The sequence below is a fragment of the Acyrthosiphon pisum genome, chromosome X, assembly GCF_005508785.2.
Source record: "Acyrthosiphon pisum isolate AL4f chromosome X, pea_aphid_22Mar2018_4r6ur, whole genome shotgun sequence".
Classification (NCBI taxonomy): domain Eukaryota; kingdom Metazoa; phylum Arthropoda; class Insecta; order Hemiptera; family Aphididae; genus Acyrthosiphon; species Acyrthosiphon pisum.
The window spans coordinates 52,952,125-52,978,169 of record NC_042493.1 but is presented as its reverse complement, the minus strand read 5'-3'; the positions used below and the strand labels follow the sequence as shown (position 1 = coordinate 52,978,169).

At 29.3% G+C, this 26,045-nt stretch overlaps 3 protein-coding genes across 4 annotated transcripts; all 3 read right to left on the bottom strand.

Moving 5' to 3' along the window:
- Positions 1-935: 935 nt before the first annotated feature.
- On the bottom strand, positions 936-5,464 carry LOC100569481. Its single transcript, XM_029487091.1, has 8 exons — positions 5,409-5,464; positions 4,244-4,585; positions 3,784-4,119; positions 3,453-3,619; positions 3,182-3,383; positions 2,896-3,081; positions 2,484-2,558; positions 936-1,189 (listed from the first exon to the last, which is right to left on the bottom strand). Exons 2-7 carry the CDS (start codon positions 4,397-4,399, stop codon positions 2,484-2,486), a joined length of 1,122 nt encoding a protein of 373 aa, XP_029342951.1. The 5' UTR covers positions 4,400-4,585; positions 5,409-5,464; the 3' UTR covers positions 936-1,189.
- Positions 5,465-5,475: 11 nt separating this feature from the next.
- On the bottom strand, positions 5,476-7,317 carry LOC115033134 (myosin-J heavy chain-like). Its single transcript, XM_029485190.1, has 2 exons — positions 6,951-7,317; positions 5,476-6,425 (listed from the first exon to the last, which is right to left on the bottom strand). The coding sequence occupies exons 1-2, from the start codon at positions 7,315-7,317 to the stop codon at positions 5,476-5,478; spliced, it is 1,317 nt and encodes a 438-aa protein (XP_029341050.1).
- A 209-nt stretch (positions 7,318-7,526) lies between these two features.
- On the bottom strand, positions 7,527-15,656 carry LOC100569575 (protein SQS1). Of its 2 annotated transcripts, none has more exons than XM_008182181.3 (5): positions 15,448-15,656; positions 14,293-15,363; positions 8,287-8,327; positions 8,103-8,191; positions 7,527-8,011 (listed from the first exon to the last, which is right to left on the bottom strand). In XM_008182181.3, the coding sequence occupies exons 4-5, from the start codon at positions 8,139-8,141 to the stop codon at positions 7,556-7,558; spliced, it is 495 nt and encodes a 164-aa protein (XP_008180403.1). In that variant the 5' UTR covers positions 8,142-8,191; positions 8,287-8,327; positions 14,293-15,363; positions 15,448-15,656; the 3' UTR covers positions 7,527-7,555. The 2 variants fall into 2 exon arrangements, with proteins under 2 accessions (XP_008180403.1, XP_008180406.1); XM_008182184.3 differs by having other exon boundaries at positions 15,294-15,363.
- Between the last annotated feature and the right edge of the window lie 10,389 nt (positions 15,657-26,045).

Sequence of the window (26,045 nt, the reverse complement as noted above, 5' to 3'; positions counted from 1 at the left end):
TATTATCCTCTACAATTTTTTTAATAGGTAATTTTACTCTAAGATAACTCAATGATCATAAAAAACAATTTTAGGTGAAAGCATTTTATCTATGTTGTGCGTGGGTTTGAGAAAGAAAACAAATATTGCGCTGACAACCTCTTCTTAAAACAAATTATGAATCTAACAGATAATTGATATGATTTAAAAACCTATCTCATGGTTCAGTTTATTCTGTGTAAATATTAAATTATATTAGGTAAATGCCTCTATTTTCTACGCATGCAGATTTTTAAAATATTGTGAATATATTTTTAGTTGGGCTCATAACATGATAGTCACAATATGTTGTGGGTGTTATTGAATTTAAACAACAAAACCAATTAACTGCAATATCATCTATGCTTGTCAAATCTATTATATCATTTGTTTGCATAACTGGTAATGATTCAATATTGGTATAAATATCATCATCATCACTAAATGTTGATGTTAACAAATTTGCATCAGTTTGTAAAGACAAGCTGTCCGATTTTGCTATTTAACCAAAACTTGGGGACTGAATTGGTACCATATAAGTTTTAATGCTCGTAGCTAGTAATTAATAACCGATAAACTTGTTAATACAAATGCGAGGCTTGATTCAAATGGTATAGTAGTTGTAAGAAAACTAAATTTTGGAATCATAGAACTACTTAATGATGACAAATCAGCTATATCGTCTTTTAAATCCATTTTTGAAAAATCTATCAAATTAAATGTATAATAAATAAATTTTTATAATTATTTTTATGAAATTATGTATTTAAAAAAAATTAATTATGACATAGATAACAATTTAAAATTACCAAGTAAGAGACTAAAATAAATAATAAATATTATATGTATGGTATTATATTATTTGAGCTTTTAGGATATTTTATTATACCTATTAGAGTAATTTAGGTTTGAATAGAACAAAATTCCAACTTATTATATTATTAAATTCTATATTAAGACTAATTAAAAAAAAAAAGAAAATCGTTTTCAATATTGTTGAATATAGAATTAGGTTTTTTGAATATTTTAGATTCTGAGCAGAGAAATTTACCAAATGTTGATGATGGTTCAAAAGATGTATCCTCATAAAATAAAATGTCCTTTGGTATGGTTGTAGTTTTTAATGATGATGAATCAGCTATTTGGTCTTTTAAATCCAAATTTGATAAATCTGTCAAATTAAATATATTATAATTAATTCTTATATTTATTACTATAAAATTATGTCAATTATTAAAAAAAATCAAGTAAGATACACTATCATAATAAATAGTATGCTATTATATTACTCTAACAAAGAAATCTTTCATGATATTTCATTATATTATGTTAAAATTTAAGTATAAATAGAATAAAATTCTGATTTATTATATTGTTAAATTCAATACTAATTACTAATAAGACTAATTAAAAAAAAATCCATGTATTACTTATTACAGTGAAACCTCTATTAATGGACACCTCTCAATAGTGGACCCTTCCCAATAGTGGACACTTCTAAATTCCCCGTCAAAAATGTATTTGCATAATAAGAGTTATAACCTCTTAATACTGGACACACCTAATAGTGGACGTGGACACAATAAACTGGTACCAAATTAAAAATTACCTCCCATATATGGACACAATACATGTACATATCGAAAACGTTTAAGTAATAAAAATACTATATTTATCTGTTATACATTCGTCCATATTTTATCCGATCTTAATGGGTTTCCTATTCACTTTATCAATGGTAGCCAATTTACAAATTCATTGTGAAGATCAGAAAAAATGTACACAAAAAAAAATTACAGATTTTTTTTTATTGTACATAATCATTAAAAATGTTTATAAGCATTTTTATACATACAAATTTTTTAATACATACATACAATATACATATAATATCTCTTTAGTAATTTCTCATAAATGTCCACTAAGTAGAGGTTTTCTCAATAGAGGACAACTCCCTATAGTGGACATTTTTTAATTCCCCGTGGCTGTCCACTATATAGAGGTTTCACTGTATTTTCAATATTGCATTGTACAAATTTGGTTGGGTTTGGTTATATAATATAATAGATTCAGAGAGTAGGTAACGTAGCAATGAATGTTTTGACATTAAAATGTATTGTGATTCTTATTATTATTGTTTGTGTTAGTCATAAATACTCAAAATAATGCCTCGATATACAACTTTAGTAACTCTTCAGGTGGTTGAGTGTATATAGTTGGTATATTCAAGAAGTAAAAATTTAAAATTTCCCAGCAGTTTTTAAAAGTGTCAAAAAAAACAAAATAAAAAATAAGGAATAATGTGAACTTTCACGCAAATTTAGTTTTTTGACAAAATCGATAATCGGATATTAACCTGTAATATAACAATTCTCATGGAACAATTTTCTTATTTTATTGTAATTAGTAAATTAATAACCGTTTATACTTGAAATTAGGTTAAGTATATTTTTTTTAAAACTCACTTAAAAATTTGTCTGGATATGTTGATAACTTTTTTGTTGCACAAAACAGCATACTTTTTTTAATGTCTGGAGAACCTATAAAAATTGATTTATTTAAAATATTAACAATATTTATAAAACCCTCATCATAGGTATTTAAATAATTATTACATATTATCATGTAATAATTATTTTAATTGTCTCACATTAATTTCATTATCAACATTGATTGAAATTAATAAAAATAACCTTTTAACTAATTTGATTATTTTCAATCAATGTTGATAATGAAATTAATGTGAGAATAGATAAAAAGTTGCACAAGTAGTACTTAAAACCCTGAACACTTAAGTAGATGACAAATATGAGATAAAATCCCAATTATAGTATTAATTTGTCATTAGTACTCTAATTGTATTAATTGTATGCTTACTTTATAATTCTCTTTTGTTTCATTAGTCTTTTGAGTACCAGAATCTAAATTGTCTTGCATTAGTGATGAATCGCTTTTTCCATTTTCAAATTTAGTTATCCCATTATTATGTGTACACATATTTTCCAAATTCTCATTTATAGGTGTATATTTAATATGGGAGTTATTTATAAATATATCTATTAACTGAAATTTAAACAAAATATTTTTTTTTTTAATACCAAATATTTAAATAGGTAATATAATAAATATAACATTTTTTTTTTATACCTTAATTAAAATTTACCTGACTTATATCTGCATGATTGGCTTTATAAATATTATCATTGAATGGTGATGGAACACTCTTTAATGAATGAGGAGTTGAGTTACCATGAAATTTATATCTCCGAACCACTTCTATTTCAGAACTTATTCTTTGTTGAAGAATTTTTAACATAATATTAATATAGTCCCTCAATTCATTTTGTCGAGGTTGTATTTTAAACCTGTACACAGTGTAAAAATAAAAATCTTTGAAATACTTCTTATTTAATTGATCATTAAAAAATCTATACCGTAATATATTTTCAATAGAATCAACTTTTGGATTTGTACACAATAACATGGAAAATTCTAGAGTTCTTGGTATGACCATTATAAACATTTTAAAAAGGTTTAATGATTTTATGCGAAAATCAAATTTCCATAAGATATAGTTATCAATATTTGTATTTTCAGTATCCTAAACATAAATATTTATTAAATTTAACCAAGTAAATAAGATTAAAAATCATCAATATTTTATACGTTTAACTTAAAATTAAAATGCATACAATTTTACTATACAAGCATAGGTACTGTTAGGTCCTAGCCTCTTAGGTGTAACAAGACATATTTTCAACCAACCATTAATTTTGAAGATCCTTCTTGTGGTTCATTTGACAACATTGATGTATTTAAGTTGTCATTAGATTCATTGTACAAATCTGTTTTCAATGGTATTGACTTTGAAAAGTTATTTTTCCTCTTAAGTGGATTCAGTACTATAGTACGACGACTTAACACTTGATGCTGTAATTGAACTACTAGGCCAGCAAGAGGCGATGAATCCGTACACATGACCATATATATTCTTTTAAGTATTTCACTTTCTAGGCCTAGTCTTCTATCAATTGACCAATAATTGTTGTCAGTGGGATGACTATTATTAGTAATTATAAGGTCTATGTCTCTCTGAATGGACTGTAAAGTGTAATTAAGTATTGTAATAAAATGATGAATTCAAAAATAAAATAAAAATCATACTTAATATAAAAAATATATTTCTAAATTATAATTCAGAAATTTATATTTTCAAATAGATTACCATAGTAGAAGGACGCAGTATTAGCCTATACACACGACCTGGAACCTCATCTCTCTGATCATGAATTTCAGCAATAACACATCTAGAATAAAATAATCTGGGTCTAGCTGTAACTAATAATTCCAATAAATCAGGTGGTATATGTTCAGTTTCCATATGTTCCAATATTGTGTCTTCATAATAGCTGAAACTATAATCTTTCGGTGATTTTGAATTCCTATCTGTGTTAATTTTTATTGAATAACCTTGGTTTATGGAGTGCAAGATAATCACCAACACGTTAGGTTTGAATGCGGTAGGGTCATCAAATAAAACGTCCAGCAAACTTGATGGTTGGAAATTCTAAAATAAATTAAATTAAAAATGATTTAATGGTTATTAATAGGGTTTAAAAGGTGTTGCATATTTTGCATGTTTTTTTGTGGATTATTAGATTTATAACTTAGTAAGCTAGAAGTTAGTTTCAAGACACTACAAGAAAAAATATTAAAAGTATATAATGGGTATTTTTTTAAAAAATATGTTGTTTTTTTTAGTTTTAAAGGTATATTTCTTAATTTTTAAATGTTTAGACAATAATTGAAGATTAATGATGACACAATATATTTAAAAATGTATAAATTAAAATATATATATTATAAATACATTAATTTTGAGCAATCACTGCCTTCATATTATATTGTATCATGTTTTTCAAATACCTAGGTATAAAAAAAACAGTAATATTTATATAATATTATTACATCGTCGATATCCAATTTGTAACCATACATAAATGTATGTATAATTCTAATAATAAGAAGAATTTTACTAAAATAAAATATTTAAAGTTATGTATTTATTTATTATTTAGAGTTATTTTAGAATGAATTAAGGACGTACAAATATATATTAGTACCTAGGTAGGTATTTTGCATTTTTATAATTTTAAGAGTACCTACCTAGATATAGGTATATCTTTATAGTCACATTATATTAATTTAACTTTTCTAAAAATATTAACTCTGAAATGTTTATAGTTTTATAAAATTTTTGTAAACAAACATAGTAAGCGATTATTTGTACTTTTTTTAAGAGCATAAATGCATGCATATTTATAACTTTTTAAGAGCATCAAGTTACAAGCCCTAATTATTATAAATAACATAATTATTTATTTATTTACTTTCTCTGGCCACTTTTTGCTTTCAGAAAATTTGTGTAATAGTTGACTATGTATAGAATGTAATTTGTCAAACAAATTGAATGGTTTTTTTTTTTAATTTTTTGCTTGATTTATCATATACAAAACTTAATGGTACATCACTCATAAATTCTGGTTTTAATTGACACCATTCATTTTGTAATTCATCAATTTCTTTTTGAAAATCTTTGTCAGTTTTTAGGTCTTTTTCATTAACCGTATTTGGAAATTTTTCCATTTCTTGTAACTGTTTATCATCTATTTCCTGTTCTAATTCTTTAAACACTTTTTTTTGCACATAACCTTTATATTCTTGATATAGTTCATCTAATTGATGTTTAAGTTCAGAAAATATTTGTTTCTCTTTAATATGCTCTGTAAATATTGTAGGTTCAGATGAGATTTTTAAGTTTTCTTCTTCATTATATGTAAGTTTAGAATTTGGATCCATTTTTAAATTAAATTCATTGTTTGTTGAAGTAGGTATTTTATCCGAAGATATATAATCGTCTATTGAATAATAAGATTCTACTTCTATATCTTCAACTATTTCTATTACTTCATTTATGTCATTAAATTCTTCATCACTTAGGTCCTCAGTATCCAAATCAGTATTTTCCTGTGATTCTTCATAAAAATCATCAATTTTAACTTCAGGAAACTCTAGTATTTCTCCTTCAAAGCCTTCAATATCCACATCAGAATCTTCTTGTTGTTCATTTTCAGAATATTCAATTTTCACTTCAGAATCTACTATTATTGCTTTTTCCAATGCTCCAATTTTAAATTTTGAATTTTCATGTACTTCTTCAAAATGTTCATTATTTGCAATTTCAGAATGATCTTGCATTTCTTCTTCAAATTCTTCTATTTCAACATCAGAATCTTCTTGTACCTCTGTTTCATTTTCTTTAGATTTTACATTGAAATCTTTGTTCATTTCTTCTTCAGTATAATTTTGTAATTGTTTTTCATTTTTTTCCCGTAATTCTTCTTCAACTAGTACATTTTTAAAAAATTCTAATTGAACGTGTATGTTTTTATTTTCCTCTTTTTGATTTTGGTTGATTACATCTATTCCTCCTTACATAATTTTTTTTTTTAATGCTTCTTTATCATAGTTATACATAAATTTCTTTACTGCATCTTCATAGAAGTCAACTAATATTGTTTTACCTAAAACCTCTTGAGCATGTCCATTTAGTTCTTGTGACATTTCATGATTATATTGTATAACTAAGTCATAATGTTGAAATTTTTCTTTTCTATCAATTTCTTCAAATTGATTTCTAATTCTTTCATCTCCATTAACTCTTTCCTGTGTTTCTCTTAAGTAATTTTGCTGTGTTTCTTTTTCTTTGATATTCCTATTAATTTCGATTTCATGATTTACTTGCAACCCTCTTTTTAATTCATCTTTTAATTCAAATTTTTTGTTTTCTTCTACCACTTTTACATTTTGATTAACTATGTGTATTATTTTATTATCAACTTGTTGATATCCTTCCCGTTTTTCTTTGTTACATTTTTTTTTTAATAAATCTAATTTTTTTAAGAATTTGTCATTCAATTTGTGTTGTACATTTGTTTGTTTTTTGTCATTGCTTAATTGGTCTAATCTATCATAAAAAGGTTTTAAATCTTGGATAAATGAACTATAGACATTTTTTAAAATTTCTACGTGAGTGGGAAAATGATTCTTTTTAGAATTTTCTTCTAAAATGTCTATGTTTAATTCTTTTTTAAGATTACCCAAATTTAGTTCACGGATTTCTTTATTTAGTTCTTCAATTTCTTGATAATATTCTTCTTGGATATTTTGTTCGTTTGAAGGTATTTCACAAATAAGTCGTTCAATCCTTGTTTTGACAGACCTATTATAAGACTCCATATTTTTGTGTATATTTTTCTGTTCCTGTGGTTCATGTTCTAGTAAAACTTTACTATTACCTTTCTCTTGTGATTTAATTTCAATTCCTTTTTGTATTTGGGTCTTGTGTATTTAAAGAATTAATATTTTTTCTTTCAAAATCTACAGGTACATTCTCTTTACATTATATCGTGTTTTAATCTTATTTCTCTCTCTATACCATGTCGAAACTCTGAATCCGTATTTATTTCTGAATACATTAGTTCTTGTTTATCTTCTCTTTCTTTTTTTTATTAAATTCATTATTTTTTTTTGATTTTTTTTTAACTTCCTCTTCAAAATGTTTTTCTTTATCAATATTTTTCAGATATGAATTATCAAATTCTTGAGGAATTTCTATTTTTAATTCTATTTCTATTTCAGGATTTCGGTTTTTTAGGTCTTTATTTTGTACATTTGTACATAATTGTTGTTGAAATTTTGAATCGACTTGCACTTGTAAGTAAAATTCTATGTCATTATCCAATTCACTGTTTTTTTCTTGTTTTTTGTCAAATATGTTGTCATCTTTTCCATATCCATTTAGTTCTTCATCTTTTGTTTGTTGAATGTCTTTTTTTATTGTTTTATCTTTTTCATCGTCTTCATATTTGATCTCTTGTTCATCATCAATGTCTATTTTTTTCAAATAACCGTGAGCAATATTGAACAATGTCTATAAATAAAAGTGGTATTATTGATATTATACATGATAGGTATAATATGTAATCATTGTGTAGGTATCACCAAATACAAATTAAACTTACTCTTGCGATTGTAATTTGCTTATCTGCCGAGTTATCCATGGTAATAGTGTATATAAATTAAATACTTAATTCTTAGATAAGTTAGCTATCTAGTAATTTAAAAGGTTAAATAAAGTTATTGTGATAATTATTTTAAATAATTTATGTACAGAAAAATAAAACAATTTTATGTCTTATCTCTTACTTTGCTGACTCAATGAATGAATCACAGAAGCACAATTTCACCTGAAATCATAATAATTATACACTTAAAACAATCTAAATTACATTTTATTTAATTTTAATATTATTATTTGTTGAATATATTTTCATTAATATAACAATACCACTCATGGAATTTGATGGTTGAATAGAATATAATTCATGTTACTAAATCATAATTATAGGGTGTGTCATAAAGAATGCTGGATTTAAAATGACTATAAACCAAGTTTATTTCTGTAAAAAAAACACCAATTTTTACTTTTTACGTTATTGTTTATAGACCACGTAAAACTTAATTATAGGTCTTAAAACAATTTTTAAAAAAAATGTATATAATTTACTGACTGTTTATGGAAGTAAATGTATGATTTAAATCTAAAGTATCAAAGTTATACCAAGTTTGTCGTTTTTACTTAATTCCACCTATGGCAGATTAATACAAAATTCTAACCTAACCGTACTAAAATCCGATGAATAAAAATAAACCAAATTTAACACTTTTTAAATTAGCCTATCTTCTTCCCAGAGGTCTAATCTACACTCAAACATTAATTTATATATATTAACAAAAAATAATGATACAAATCAACAAACATTCCTGATTAACCAATAGCAACCAATATATAATACACTATTATTATTTTAATCTGCAACAATAAACAAGATTTATATTTTATTATTCAGTTAATTTTTTCTGGACAGATGGTGCAACTATTGTATTTTTTACATGCAAATCTGGATCTGTACTTTTCCGTTAAATTTTCCTAAAATTTTCTTTCGTAAAAACCTTGTCTGTAAAATACTTTTTCGTTTCAAAAAAATAAATCAAGATATGATAAGTAGTTTATCCTGAGAGAGATTTTCATTTCACATTTATATAGTTAGAAGATTAGTAAGCTAAATTACTCCTGAGGATTTCTTTTTTATAATTTTTTTCAAATAATCTATTTATTCCAACTAATAATTGGTTTTCCAGGTGTCTAAGTTTTATATCCAGTGCCGCAAATGGGCCTCCTTACCACTTAAGTGAGGCTCCTCAAAACACAAAATGCCTTTAAGAAGGCCCCCACAATAAAATTTGCACTAGGGCCCCACAAAGCCTAGTTGCGGCACTGTTTATATAGAATCATTTTAACAACATTAACTGTAACGGAGACGAGAGAACAGTCAGTAGACAGTAGTACTACAGTCGTACACATAGGCGCCAATTGGGGAGGGAGGGCTTGGGGGTGCTAAGCCCCCAAACTTAACTATAGCCCCCCAAAAACCTAGGTTATACAATTTAATATGCCATATTGCAATGGTCTGCTTGCGTTTAATATATTCAGCCCCCCCCCTCCAAGTCAAAAGTTGAAATTGCGTCTATGGTCGTACAGAGCATAGACTCTATAGAGAAAAGAGTTAATGTTACCCACATTAAGTATTTAATATTATTACTGCAGCCCTGCAGACATATTAGTTAGGTAACAATTATAAGACAAATTACTCTGAGACACTTATAAACGTAAACATTTTTATAATTTTTAGATATTCTACATTAATTACTGCGAATTTTGATTATTTTGATCATTATTGAACACAGGTAGGTACCGGGCTTGTTATAGATTAGGTACATGAAAATTAGAATTTGGGTTTTTGAATTTGTTTTATGATAATTCTGTAGTAGGTACACATAATCATATTAAGATATTCTTATTTCTTAGTATTAATAAGCTTTTATAGATCTATGATATTATAATCATATGTTATTAGTAAAAAGTAATAAGTAATAACTAACTTTATTATTATATTATACCTATTATTAAAGATAAAATATCTATTGGATTTTGGAACCGAAAAAAAAACCAAAATAACCTCTACATCAAAACATAGGTTTCGGTTTCAGTTCATAAAAAAATATATTTAAGGGTTCCAGTCCGGTTTAGGTCCCAAGATTTTCAAAAGGTTTCGGTCCAAAACCGTTCTATTTTGGTATGGTTCCAGTTCCTGTTTTAAACTCAAAAACCCTATTTTTCTAAAAATCGATCATAACTAACAAATTAAGTTAGAGTGATTTTTTTTTTTAAAGTACCATCAAACTAATTGTGCAAAAAAACACATTTTGACAAAAAAATCGCTTGGTATGATATAAATTACAATAATTTTTAATCAAAGTGCCATTAGTCATAACTAGTCCTTTTGTCCATCAGAGTATTCAAACAGAACTTTGGTTTCCATATGAACTCCTATAAGTCCATTATTAATCAATATACAAATACAATGTTGAACGTAACTTTCAAATTAAATTTGAGCGAAGAAAAATGAAGTATTTTATTTTAGGCATTAATTTTCCTTTCATGCTGTAAGATCGAAGACCTATCAAATTGTATATTATAAACTATTAAATATAAAATTATGTAAATAATGTGTTACAACTTACATGCCTATAATAATGTATAAATATCAATATTACCAAAGAGAATATTATTGATACATTATAATATAGGTATTAAGGCAAATAAATTCAAAATGCTCGATTTTTGGTAAAATCATCTTTTTAAGTTTCAAATACTAAGAAGTAACATTTTTTGGAATTTTTCTTTTTTGTGCTTGGAATTTTTATGATTAATGTATTATTGAAATCACAATTTACCTATCTTTTTTACTTTTTTGTTATAATTAATAAGATAGGTAAATTCTGATTTCACCAATGCGTTAAGCATAAAAATACCTACTAACATCAGCGCCCCCTAACATCAGGGGCCCTCGCCACAGTTGTACAGGCCCCGATTTTATAGATACAATAAAAAAGTCAAGTTAATGAGAAAAAAATGTATCATTTATATTTAATACATTCAATTGTTGTAATTTTTACTACCTACTTATATTGATTGACCTTCAAATAAATGTATCGCACTTTAAACGAGTTAATATGATTAAAATTCATTTTCAAAGTTGAAAATTATAAAAATAACTATATCTTCGAAGCGCTCTATCCCGAAAAAAGACACCAACTTAGCTATATAATATCTATAGAAAAAGAAATGCTGACTAACTAAAATATAATGATATTATTGACATATTTGGTAATTTAAGACGTAGAAATGTTAATGTACCTATATATATAAAGGAAAGTGTACTTTACCAATAATCAACGGAAAGCCGAACCTATTTGAGTTATCGACTTGAAATTTCGAGGATAGATATTAATAATAATTTCATCGGGCACTAAGAAAGGATTTGTCGAAATTTGCATTTTAAAGAGGTGCTCAAACAGGGATCTTGAGAGGGATCTTGAGATTCACGATGGAAATTGGAAATTTTGTTTTTATTTATTTTTAAAATAGTTGCCATTGGTTACAGTCTACAGTAGAAATCAGTATTTATTTATTATTGGTTTCCATTGGTTATTTGGACAGATCAGGTACAAGCTAGCACTAAATCAAATTATTGAACATTGAAGCAAGTTACACCCAAAAACAATTGAACAATCATAACTTTTTTAAGTTGCAATTGTTTACGGACAACGGAGTAAACACGGCACGGGTTCAGCTTGGTATTAATGTTTGCGTGTAGATTAAACCTCTGGGAAGAAGACAGACTAATTTAGGAATTTAGGATTTTGTATTAATTGATTATATTAATCCACCATAGGTGGAATACGACAAACTTGGTATAATTTTGATACTTAAGAGTTAAATCATACACCTACGTACAAACAGTACGGGGTCCGCGATCTACCGTAGGTAGATTGCCTACCTGATAATATACTGCTGCGAATCAGAATTTTTATTCCGGAAATTTTAAGATTTTAAGATATTAAACGGAAAAGTTAAGATGCATTTAGAACACGATAAACCGAATATTAAATAACGAATTGTACAAAGTTCGAGTCATATAGAGTTGGTACATTTAACGGGCAACGAAGTGCACGGGATCAGCTAGTTAATAATATATTAGATTCTATGCTGAGCGAAAAAATGTATTGATTTTACAATGATGTGTTTTTTTCTGTTTTGTAAGCAACATTTTGGGTAGTAAAAGTGCTCCAATTTTCGAGATAGCAACTGATAAAAAAGTGAAACTAGTCGGTTTTTTCGGGAAGTCAAAATAAAAAATGTCTAGTCGAGAAAAACGTAAAAAGAAGTAACTTTTAAATAAAACCAATTTTTCAAAAAAAGATTTTATTTTTTTACTGTACCTAACTAAAAAAATATTATCTGTAGAACTTTGAAATTGTCAACAAATATTTATATTATCATTTCCCATAAAACACTTTCTAAATATTTTGACTATTTTTGAGCTAGTTATAGCATTGAGACATTTTTCTAATTTTTTAAAATTATCCTTAGTAAAATCTTTTCAAAAATCTTGAAAATTTAATGCTAGGTTCCTTATAATTTTCATTAACAGAAGTAAAAATACATAGGCTTAATTATTTTTTATATACGTGTAAAGTACAAATTTTGACAAAATTTATCGAAATTTCGAAAATTTTCAAACTATTTACGAAATTCATAAAAGTTTTTCTTTCGTAGCCTAGCACTAGACATTATAATTGAAGATTCCCTACAAATGTTCCTACCTCAAACAAAAAAATATGTTTACCGGAAAGTAACTTTAATTTTTTATGAGCTTTTATATTTAATATTTTTAAGTTATTGGATCCATCAATTTTTGATAATTTATTGTAATTCAAACATTTAAACCGTAGACACCTTAAATTTTCACAAATTGTTAAAAATCACCATTATTTCCATACTACCAAACAATATTGACTCTTTTTGAGCTATTTAAAGCCATAAGACATTATTTAAATTTGTAAATTATTTTTCAGTTAGAAATTCATAAAAGTTTTTCTTTTCATAGGTAGTTAACAAAAGACATTTCAATAGAAGGTTTCTAACAACTTGTGTACCTCTATCAAACTGAAAAATTCACCGGAAAGTCACGCTAATTATAGAGGAGAAATATTTTTTTTTAACTATTAAATATGATTATACAAGTATTCTAGACTGATACAACATCTCCCCTCAGAATATTTTTTCGTATACAATGATGAATGATTTATCAATGTAATTCAAATATATCACCTCTCTTACAACGCCATGCTTGACACCTACTGTACAGCAGAGCGGTACACACGTCTTGTCCACCTATTTTTATATTGTACCTACCTAATTATCGATTATTTATCTACTTATTCATATTGTTGCAGTACAAGGTACTATTTTTTTAAGTCTATTTGCGCGTTGCCCTTTTATACCTAGGTAGTAGCTGGTTTATAACATAATATTAAATATATGCAACTACCAACTGACGATATGACATTTTAGGCCCTGCCATTTTACTCTGCCCTGGGCCCCGCAATGGCAATGGCTTTGTCCATAAGAGCTTTAGAGCGTAGGGTGAAATGCTGACCGTGAGACATCTTTATTCTTTACGAATATAATGTATAAATATATAATCAATACTATAAGATAAATCTTTACTAGATATTAATATATTATACTAGACAGATACATTTACTAAGTGGATTAGACATATCTAAGTCAACATCAGTGCCATATTTAGTCTTTTTTCTAGTTAGGCCTCGATACTTTTCTTTATAATTTGCTCAGAGATAGTCAAAATCAAAGATTTAGCCTAGATATTTGAGCCTTAAAAAACGTTATAATCTATAAACATAGGAAAAACGCATCGATCCTAATTATCAGAATTCAGAGGTGCCGATGTCTTTCGAAACGCCTATGGGCTATGATATAATTATTTTTAAAGCTTAAACGCCCACAAGAACTACAAAAATATTCTCCAACCATTTATTTTCCTCTGACATAAATTTGTATAGACAAAACTGACTTTCGTCGCCTCTGGTGACGATATTGTTATCATCACGTCATCACGGCGTCTATGGACAGCAACGAATTTTGCACAGCCTTCCCCCTACCCAGAACAACTAAGTCCCCCCCCCCCACAAGCAAAAGTAATTATTCGCAAAACGGCATACCTGCTGCCAAAACGGATCCGTCGGGAACGCCATCCCAGCACGAATAATAACAAAAAACAGAAAGCACTACTTAATCTCTTGCACGCCAAGTCGGCATGCGGCGTCGGTTCACATTAAAATAAATATTGTTGTAGATGTGGCGAGTGGTAATGGCAGTGACGAAATACGGTATTGTCTTACCATAGGCGTGCGCAGACTTCAGTTTCCGGTCGAGCCTGATAGAATTAGTGCCCCAATATTTTGACAGTGCCCCTATTTTTATTTTTTTTTACACATTTACATACATTCTTAATGTAAAATGTAAATTTTGTGTAATATGAAAAGTGTAATATTTATATGTAAAAATATAATCAAGTTGAACGTGCACACAACATATAATATGTGCTAATTTCTAGACATATATTTTTAATGTTAAAATTAAAACGATATAAATACGACCGATATTGGCAAGAATAAAATTAATCATAATAATGTCTCACCATATTAATTCACCGAACTTTAATATAAATATTATTAAACAGTAAACTCTAACAGGCCAGTGTGTAGTGACTGAGTGACAACAGTAAATAGTTAACAACTGAACATAGGTACTGAATAATGAATAGATTATTGAGAAATGAGAGGTCAGTCTGTTTACGGTCTTCTATTTGAAAGCGATAAAAGTATAGATTTTTCCGTGGAGCAATGTATCTACGGTCGTCCGCACTCGGCTTATAATTAAATAAACACCATGTATATGTATACTATTTATAAATTATAACCAACTTATTAATGTATTTAATCATAGTACATATTTTGTACACAATGTTTTTGTTAGATGAATAAAATTAATGTAGAGGTACACACAAATAGTTGTTATTTTATTTCACTTTCACTACAAATAAAAGTTTCAAACATATTATTATAATTTATAATAAGTATAGACAAACATTTTACTATGCCCCTAAAAAGATTCTGGTCGCTCGACCGGCTCGCCCCGTGCGCACGCCTATGTGTCTTACCGATTGTGACGTTGCGGGTGTTCAGAAACCGGATGCAACAGTTTGTATATCGTTTTTGTTCGTAACATCACTGTAAAACAATATAATATTAATTTAAAATATAATGTTTATTGTCGTAATCACTGGGCGGTGACTAAAACTCAGTGCTACTTACTACTAAAATATACTCAAGTCGTAATACTACTGTTCCGCAGCACTAGAATGCCCGTGGAGCGCGGACCGCGACATATTTTGACGCCACTAGATAGGTGTTGATAGGCGGCGAGGTGGTGCCCGCCGCCCGGACGTGCGTGCGCATGAGCACTCATCCGTCGACCACGTTCACGCAACGCAGCGTTGCCACATCGCTCCGCCGACCACCGCAGTAGATTTAACCATAGATATATGCAACAACTATATAGCCGTATTTATACTACAGTTGTGACCAATGTTTAAATCGGCCGCCATTTATAAAACAGGCAATGTTAACATTTATTTTACATTGATTTATATACATAATATATACTGTGATAATATTATTTTGTAAATATTGCCTGCTTTGTAAATGGTGGCTGACTTCGATGACAAGAATGAGACAGCTATCTAGTTGTTGTATATCTAGGGATTTAACTGTAGTCTGAAGGACGAGTTTTATAATACCTAATAATAAATCGATCGATAGACGTCCAAACCACCGGATGTCATTAGCCCGATTTTGTATTTTGTATTAGCATCGGTTAAACGTTCAACTATATAATTAATTCGATGTTTTAATCGATGTTAGACTTCAAAATACTATAATTATAATTTATAATACAATTGAATATTTTAGATTCTGATAATCTGAGCAGAGCTATGAATGAACTTGCTTTACAATGATGTGGTTTTTTTTTTTATTTTTCGTCAGTCATCATCTTTTACAGTAATAAAAATGCTTCGATTATCTTAAACAATAACTTGTTCGAATTTAAATTCCTAATAGTTTTCAAAATTGCCGAGAAAACAAAAAAAAAAATTATGGAAAAACGGGAATTTTTACGCAAAATCAGTTTTTATAACTTGGTAATTTTGGGTTTTTGGTGTAACTCTAAAAAAAATGACCGTAGATACATGCGATTTACTTTGAATATTTTTACTAACATAATCACAATTATTTTTATAATCATTGTTCGAATTTTGACAAAATCACGAAAATGTGCAAGCTATTTTGAGTTAGAAATTCATAAAAATTATTCTTTTTAAATCTAAGATTTGAAAATTTAATACAAGATTTCTCATAAGTTTATCTACCTATACTAAAATAGACTATACTAAAAAAGAAATGTTTGCCCGAAAAGTAGCAGTAAAGTAGAGTGAAAATAATAGTGCTGGACGTCAGCAAAGCGTGTAGTGTGTACTTTACCACAGTGGTTATGTACTCTAATATATCTATGTTTATTGTTTAGTATTCTAGTACCTACTCTACTTCTATACCTAAATTATCCATAAGTTTTTGCATTATGTTAGTATTTACTATTTATTTACTAAAATACTATACCAATGTAAAACCTGCTTTAGGTATTCCTAATGTTATAAGTGAGATGTCACCTACAAAATCACCACCCGTGTGTACGACATTATATTTAATCATGAAAACTGCACTATACCGGCTCATCGGTAAATTTAATATCTAAGTGATTTTATTGATTTCGGACGACGGCATGGTTGCCTGGCGACAGACGGGCGTGTGACCCGTTGCCATTAGCTACCATTATTACTACAATCGTTTTGTTTCAATTTCACTCAAAACAGCTTATAATCAATAATTTTGGAAGCACATGCTGACTGCCGTAATAATCAAATTTAAAATTTCATAATTATTTTGTGGTTGAACGTTGAAAATATATAAACTGTTCAATTTTTATGGCTAAGGATTGAAAAATTTAAACAAGTTTCCACGTATAAATAGGTTATAAATATACAACATATTTATATATATAAATTACTTTATTCACAATTATTTCATTAAATATACTTGGTAATATCCTAGGCTTACTGACCGGTCTTCGTTTTATCGTTTTTCTTATACAATGATATTATATCATTGAAATTTAACACCATCCGTTACATTGACCCACTTGTCAATTGATGTACAGCATAGCGACACCCACTTATCCACCTTTTTTTATAAATTAATACTTCTCGGCGCTCATAAAAAATATGCATATGACTTTTCACTTTTCTTAAACTTTTTTTTTGTCAAAGGTAGAAAAACCTAAGAAAATTAAATTGTACTTAATTTGTAAACGTTGCGTTTTAGAAATGGGGGAAATGTATTATAACGCGCGTGGCTGCTGGGCAGAGAACCTACGTGTTTATTGTTTAATATAAAAAAACTAGTAACTTATTTTCTTCTCTTGCTTACTTTCTCACTCACCCACTCACTCACTCGCTCTTTCATTCTCTCTTCATTGCCACCCCACCGTCTATTTCTTCCTCGCAGTCTCTCTTCTCTTTCACAGTATTGCCACTTCCTACTTTTATTCTCCTGCCGACAGCGGTTATATACCTCGTCGCCCATACAAACGAATTCTTATCCCAGGGAACGAAACATATCCAAAATATTGACTATACAATTTGGTTTTTATACTTTTTATAATTTGTATGTTTATAAATAAATTTTATGTTAAATTACTTATATAAGCATTATCTATACACCACAACATTTTCAAAATGTTTATCTAACATGTTGAGGTATTTATAGGCATATTATTTTTAAAATATTTGAAAATGGAATACAAGGTTCCTTGTAAGTTGTTGTGAGTGGAAATTTAAAAAAAATGAGTGTAAACCCAAAATAATTTGTAAAAATCACGAAAATGTGCAAATTATTTTGAGTAAGAAATTCATAAAAAAAACCGTTCTTTTTGGGTGGTAAATATTAATATGTTACCATATATAAACAACGATACAAGAGATATTGCTCTGCTATTATAATATTACTATTTATAAGACAATATTATTATATTAGTAATTAAGTCGTATAGTTGAAGAATATGAGTACGTGTGGTCCAGTGTACAAGTGTACAACATTTGTTGAATCGTGGCAATTGACTTAATCCCGTGTACGTCAATACGTTATAAGCATACTTGCTACGATAACCTATGCGCATCCGATTTATGACTGTCCACGCTTGTAAACTATCAGGGGCCCATAATTCCGAGAGTGTTAGCTGTGATATCTCGTATTTTCATTATATTTTCATTATATTATATGTACAGATCGTACTATCGTTTCTATGGTCCGGGAATTAAATTTTTTTCAGTATTTATACTTAAATATTAATATTACTTTCCGGGATTTTATGGCCTGCCAAAACATATTTTTCATACCGTTATTCGCCTAAATATTATTAGGTGCTGAACTACAGAGTACAGACTAATACTATTCACAGTGTCACGCTACATTCTTCTTATCTAGACATATACAATGGTTCTTATTACTTTTTAAATTTTTTTTTTGCGCAACTTAGTTAGAACATAAAAAAGAGGAGATCATTGACTGTGCAGTATTGTTTATATTTTGTCGATAACAAATAACAATCATACAAGAAAAATGTTATTCACTTATCAAAAACAAAAAATAATATATTTTAAGACAATAACTTTTTTTGTTTGATTGAAATTTAAAAAATAAAACCATAATGCACAGAAAAAATTCTTCTCTTGTGAATATTGATTATTAATATAAGTATAGTTTTTAGCGAACAATAGACAATAGTCAACACCTAATCACGGTTATATGGACGTGAGGCATGGGGTGTCGTCTTTAGTTCCTATTTATTTCTTCTAACTATCACATCTATTACCTATATAATAGTGCAGTCGACACTATCAGTTATCTGAGCAAAATAGTAAAATATGCTAGACATTCTGACTCAGTCAGAGTAATTCATATATTATAATCTGATAATAATTTCTCAGTTGTGGGTGCCATGAAAATATGTCAACATAATGACCGGAGAATATTTGTATTTGATTTTCTCCAAATTACAGTAAATAAAAAAAAATAAGTTAGGAAAGCTCATTCTGCGTGGATGCTATTGCTAAATTCCAGGTTTCCAAATATATTTTAATACAACACAATAAACTATAATTCCAAAGAAAATTTAAGCGTTACGTACCTTATATAGGCTCCAAATTCACTACGTTTCAAGAATTCTCATATATTAAAGTTTATATAATTTATTAGATTATTCGGTCAACATTTCTAGAAGGAGTTTATCGATAAATAAAGCATTTAATATTTTATAAATCATGGCATCCTTCTTCATGTTTGTTTTTTGGGTAATATTTTTTTTTTGACATAATGTGTTTATGTTATTCAGAATAATATTAGTGTTATTACATTATTTATGAACAAAAATAAATTCAAATTTACTTGCTTATTTACGTATTTAAAATACATAAAAATACTATACCTATCCCTAAATTGATAAACATCTGCTATAAACAAGCTCGCGTACTCACGTATTTGCCTATACCAAACGCCTTTAAAAAGATGTATTGATGGAATTTTAAATGTTAACATGTACAAACGCAAGTTAAGGTTCACTAAAATAGTAAAATATAATTGACCAATCATGCTTAAGGGACAATCAACTGACTTTTAAATCATTAAATGTTTATGTGACTCAGCATAAGTATTTTACTAGTTTAACTTGGATAGTTGACAATTTGACATGTATGACATCGATGATACTATAATAATATATCAGTTACTATCTTTTAATATTATATTAACAGGTAACAATATTCCATGTGTCGAGTAATATGAATTTACTATTGTATAGTGATGTTATAATAAATTATGTCAACATTGGTCTTCAAACTTATAGGTTGCATATTTTTTGACACATAATAATATATTACATGAAAAAAAAAAATTGATACCTAAATACAGTTAAATAAAACATTTAGACGTGTAAAACGGTTTACTTAATTATTAGGTAATAGGCAATGTAGAATAATCTATTATTATTATTCTGTTAATAATTGTATTTGCTTCGTATAACTGATAAAATGTACCTATTTTTACATTATTTTTTTGTTAAACCTTAATAATAGTCATCGTACCAAATCACTCAACTAACTGGTTGCTATAGTGCAATATTATGCTGTTATTTGAGTAGGTAGTTATATTTCTAAGGACTAAGGTCCTAAGTTGAAATAAAATTTCGTTTATTAGTCATTAGCGTTTCAACCATTGACTTTATACTAGTTATACTAATATAATCAATAGAATTATAGACAGAACATGGTAGTAGTTCAGTAGCGAATCCAGACGTTACCCAAGAGGGGGCGAATGCCCCTTCGCCCCCCTCCAACACTTGTATCCGCCACTGTAGTAGTTACAGGTTTTGAAGATAGACCGCGTCTTACGAAGCACTGAAGCACAGTGTACATGCAATAGTGACACATCTAAATGTACAATCACGACTATCTTTAATCGTGTGGACAATATGTTAATATACGATTGCTGTTATCATACTTCTATTAGGTACCTACTAATATTACACTACTTTCTCGGCCGTACCACCAAGCCCGGATTAAGACATTTTAGGACTCAGAGGCCCCTGTACGAAAAAAAAATATATATATTATGTACGTGGTATAAATGTATAATAAATATATTATATAGGTATTAGGTACATAGAAATAAATAATGAATAATGTAACACTTAATTAATAAAGTTAATTTACAAGCTTTTTTCCTCGCTAAATAATCATCGATTTTTTTTAGGTGATTTATGCATATTATAGCCTATAACGAAAAAAGTAATCGACAAATCTGAGACCCCTAAACAAACTCCAACTATTGAGGCCCTGTGGTTTTTATAAATAAAATGTTTACTATAATTACTGAACCATTAAATCTAATCAATTTTTTAAGCAATACGGCATTAGTTTCAAAAAGAATAAAAAAAAAAACTATTTGGCTCTTTTCGTTCAGAAATACGTTGTGAACATTCCGCTAAACATCAGAATAATATAAATAACAGGAACACATGCCAAGGTGGCTGTTGAATGAACGACTCCGCCACCGACGTCAAAACCGAAGACCGAGTACCGCTAGCTCTGCGACCCTGGTACCATTGAGTACGTTTCGACTTCATTTCTATGCTAATTTGATGCTAATAACTAATTAGAACTTATTACCATGATGTAGTATCTTAAATCATGCTTCTTATCTTATGCTACAAATCGTAATCGAATTCCGTCATCGAAAATCGTCGACCGCGTCTGGAATATCGTCGGCTTCGTAGCAATCAAATCATTGGTGGTAATCGGAAGGGGGAGGGTAGCCTTAGCCCCCTCCAAGTCCGCCAAGCCCCCCTTTTTAGTTTTGTAGGTCGAAGTCGCTCAAATTGATGTTAATAATGTTTAGTCCCCTCTGAAATTTGAATTGATATCATCCTATGAATTAGATATTCATAAAATGTTTTCTTTTTATATCTAAGATTTGAAAATTTAACTCCATAAGTTTTTCTACCTTTAACAAGGAAAAAAATTATATGTACGGATTTTTTTTATATGCATTTACAGTTATAATGTTGACATATTTCATCAAAATCACAAAAGAACCTATCTACAAGATTTAAACAATTAATATATAAAAATATATTAAGAGAACGTCTACATCCACATGAGTTGTCTCAGTCTAACAAATATAAAACATTGCAAAAACTGTTTTGCGCAGGTAAGAACCACTCAGGTTGTAATTCAAGCTAAACAACCATATTTTCACACTATAAAGAAGAGAACATTTACTGTGCAACGTCGTTTTTATTTTTTCGTGTTCTGATCTCGAAGTTAACAAGGCAAGTTAACATAGAAAAATGTAAGTTAAGTTTAAAGTTAAAGTTACCTCTATTTTTTTTTTATTTGTAAAAGTTACAAGTTAATTAGAAAATAAAAGTTATTTGACTAAGTTTAAAATCAGTTGCTTTTAAAAAAAAAATATAATTATAGGTACCTAATTTTTTTTAAAGCTAATAAATAACATAGTAATTCAATATATGTCATATAATTTTTAAATAAATGGGAACTTTGTTACTTTACCGCACACCCTTTTTTTTGCAATTTTTTTTATTAGACTTATGTAGTTAACTATACTGAGAACGATGGTGAAGTCAGAATTTGGCGGTTGGACTTAGTTTCGAAGTTATAGCTTTATGAAGTTCGCTATTTTACGATTTTTGCGCTTTCGCGCGTCACTAGTTAACTGCACCTATTACGAATATTAATTTTTTTTTTTCGAAACCTTTGTACTTCTACGAGTTAAGAACGACGGTGCAATCAAAATTAGATGGCCAGACTTCGTTTTGAAGCTATATGCTCAGGCAGTTTCGAATTCTAAGTTTTTACGCATACGCGCAACGCTCTATAGAAGCTCCCTACGCCTACCGGCTCCGGTCGCCAAACTCGAGGTCCTGTGGACTCCTCGCTGGATGGGGGCTCGGCCCCCAAACCCCCCGGGGCTTAAATAGCAAACCTGGGGGGGAGGGGAGATCATACCTGCCCTGTGGGCAGACGGATGACCTAACAAGTAATTTTAACCTTGTTAATTAAAGTAACACATTTCTAGTGGCTCCCGTCGCCTACCGGCTCCGGTCGCTATGATGACCAGTAATATAAGTTTATAGAGGCTCGGCCCCTACCCCCCTCCGGGGCTTAAATAGCAAATCAATTACCATTCAAATTTGTATATATTGTTGGCAGCTATAGTCGAAAACCTTGGCTTTAATAAAAAAAATAATTAGACATACATGTCCGCGTCAAATACGACTTGAACAGTGAAGATGACAACGCACCGGCTTATATTATACATATTCTAAAATTTGTAACAAAATTACTAAAATGTTCAATTTCTACTATTATACTTTTAACTTTTGAGTTTTTGAGTGAAACATAGGTTATAGTTACTCCTATCATAATAGTACCATTATTCTGTGCTTTTACCGTGCGTTAAACACAAATAAAATGAGGTAAAACCACGGTTTAAGATATCTTAAACCGTGGGTAAAACAGAATACCGTGGTAAAAATGATCAGTCCATATCAGTCATATCTAACTGATAAGTCGTTCTCGTTCATATTGACATAATATTATATTCTGATTGATAAATATTATATTATGGCAACATGACTAATGAACCTCATGTACTAAGGCACTAAGCCTATACTACAATTATTATAATAATAGATTAATTGCTATCGAGTTTTCAGGTAAGAGCGAAAAAAAATTAATATTCGCGTACCTAATAGGTGCAGTAAACTAGTGACGCGTGAACGTGCAAAAATCGTAAAATAGCGAACTTCATTAAGCTATAACTTCGAAACTAAGTCTGACCGCCAAATTCTGACTTCACCATCGTTCTCAGTATAGTTACCTACATAAGTCTAAAAAAAGAAAAAATTGCAAAAAAAAGGGTTTCCGGCAAAGTAACAAAATACCAAATTATTTTATGTATTTGTTTACGTAATGGTCCATAAATAAAATGAACTTAATGTGACAATAAAATAAAATATTTTACTTATAACGCATAGACTACTCGCACTAAATCTGATTTTTAGGTATCAAAATACTTAGAAAAATATTCTACTTTGGAATATGAAATTAAAACTCTGTTGTCATGAAAAAAAATTTTTTGTTAACAAAGTTGTTTTGTAAACGACTCGAAACTAGGTACCTGTGTAAAAAAATATTTTCAAAAACAATTACACTTTTTGAAATAATGAGTGTTCAATTTTAAATAAATCGCCCTGTATAGTCTCTCGGGTAAACACAAACGTTTAAAAACTAAAAGGGCTTTACCTACTTTTAATCATGTCTTCGTAAGGTACCCACGTATAAAAAAATCTCAGGTAGGGCTAAAGCCCAAACAGCCCTACCCGTGCGCACGCCTATGTTGGTGGTGTTTCCCGTGCCATTAAACTATTGAGAATATCGAAAAATGACCTCTTTAAAGTAGGTACCGTCTTGATCCAATTTGCTAAAAGATAAGATACTATATGTTGAAATCGAAGCCCTCCTTCTGGAAGAAATTTTGTATACAGGATATAAAAAAAAAAATCATAATTGTAAAACCACTAGCTTCTTCGCTTCGCTCAGAATCTAAAAAGTATTTAAAATACCATTCTAATACTTAAATAAAAGTATTCAATACGGAAAAAAGTATTTGAATACTTTTACTCAAATACTTTACAACACTAGATATTGCATGTGAAAAGTAAATAAAAAACTAATTTTATTGAGTATTAGAATAGGGAGGTAGTAAGCACCTATATTTTTTTAAACCAAGTGTCCATTAAATAGAGGTACAAACGGTGCAGTAAGTGAATGGTGAAAAAAAAATATCGAACACGGCAAGACGGCAACCAACCTCTCCCCCGCCATGTCTTCCACCAGACAATTGGTACGCCGTGCTAGCAGCTGCACCCGAAATTCTCGTGAAGAATGACCCAGCAGCTGCTGTTACCCAGTCCCCCTTCACAGTTCCCACTGAAATCGATTGTCGCAACGAACGTTACAAACTCCGCCTCCTAGATACCAACCGTTCGAACGCGATATTCCCACGGCTCACGACGTTTTTTTGCAGTCGCTGTAGTCTTTGTCCGCACCCGTGGTTTGGGCTTGTTACACAAAGACAATATACAACCTCCCAGACAAGCGTACCGGCGTCGATTATGAACCACCACGTTATATATACACATGTGTATATCTTAAACCGTGGTTATAAACAAACTCTTTTGAGGTTAACCGAAACTTTCGTCCGCCGACCGCTGCCAACTGGTCGCCAACCATCGGCCCCTTCTATACATTCGTCGTAGTTGTACTCATGAGTAATATTAAATAATCGTATTTGTCATGGCCGTACCTACTGTAGTATAGTCCAAGTCCATTCGCTTCTGTTGGTTCGTTACGTCCATGGTTACGTTTTTCCGCTTTTGTTACTCAGTCGCGTTGGTACTATTCGTATAATATTTTTCCCGACGTAAGCGCTTTAATCTACCTTCTTTTCCGGATTAAAGAGCGGTAAACACTACGCCAATTCGCGATGTCCGACAAAGACGTTTTTTTTGACGATTCATCCGCATAATATAATAGACATCCGCATTTTTTTGTTTTCGAGTCGATCACCGACCATTGTAATAATTTATTATAGGTATGTTTTAAAAATTTTAGAAGTTCAGAGATCGTTGTTCTCCATCGGTTTGCACCCGGATGTCAGGGAACGCGAGTTTGGTAGGTACTTGGTAGATTATTAAGTGGTTAATGTTTTATTCAACATAGATCGATATAATATCCAGTACCTATGTCACCTACTCGATTAATTAATAATGCCCGATAAAAAAAAAAAATTACCACCAGTTTGTCGGTAATAATATTGTCGTTTTTTCAACTACTGAAGTATTCGCGCCGATTGCCGTCCATCGTCACTTAAATAATAATTCATGTGTTTATAACTCCGCAAAAGTAAGTATAATATTGTTCACGTTTCATTTATTTTATGTTGTATAGTTTTGGTCACTAAGGTCAACATTTAGGAGTGCTTTAGTCCTAACAATAATTAATGCAAAAAATGTGGCAATAATAAACTATAAATTTCAATATTTTATATAATAAATAATTTCCTAGTAAGCCACTCAAATTTATTTTAAAAAAGGGGAGGGCCTTAACCTGAAGAATTCAACAAATACCAATTGAATGAATTGCTAACTTATTGGTAAA

What these genes read in the sequence shown, in the direction of transcription:
- LOC100569481 (XM_029487091.1), bottom strand. Translation starts at nt 4,399, where the DNA reads ATGGAAACTGAACATATACCACCTGATTTATTGGAATTATTAGTTACA. An exon ending in TACTGCGTCCTTCTACTATG is followed by an intron (nt 4,120 to 4,243) that starts GTAATCTATTTG and finishes TACACTTTACAG; the next exon opens with TCCATTCAGAGAGACATAGA. An exon ending in ATCATGCAGATATAAGTCAG is followed by an intron (nt 3,082 to 3,181) that starts GTAAATTTTAAT and finishes TTTAAATTTCAG; the next exon opens with TTAATAGATATATTTATAAA.
- LOC115033134 (XM_029485190.1), bottom strand. Translation starts at nt 7,317, where the DNA reads ATGGAGTCTTATAATAGGTCTGTCAAAACAAGGATTGAACGACTTATT. An exon ending in AGATTTATTAAAAAAAAAAT is followed by an intron (nt 6,426 to 6,950) that starts GTAACAAAGAAA and finishes AAAATGTACTAG; the next exon opens with TTGAAGAAGAATTACGGGAA.
- LOC100569575 (XM_008182181.3), bottom strand. Translation starts at nt 8,141, where the DNA reads ATGGATAACTCGGCAGATAAGCAAATTACAATCGCAAGA. An exon ending in AGCAAATTACAATCGCAAGA is followed by an intron (nt 8,012 to 8,102) that starts GTAAGTTTAATT and finishes TTTTATTTATAG; the next exon opens with ACATTGTTCAATATTGCTCA.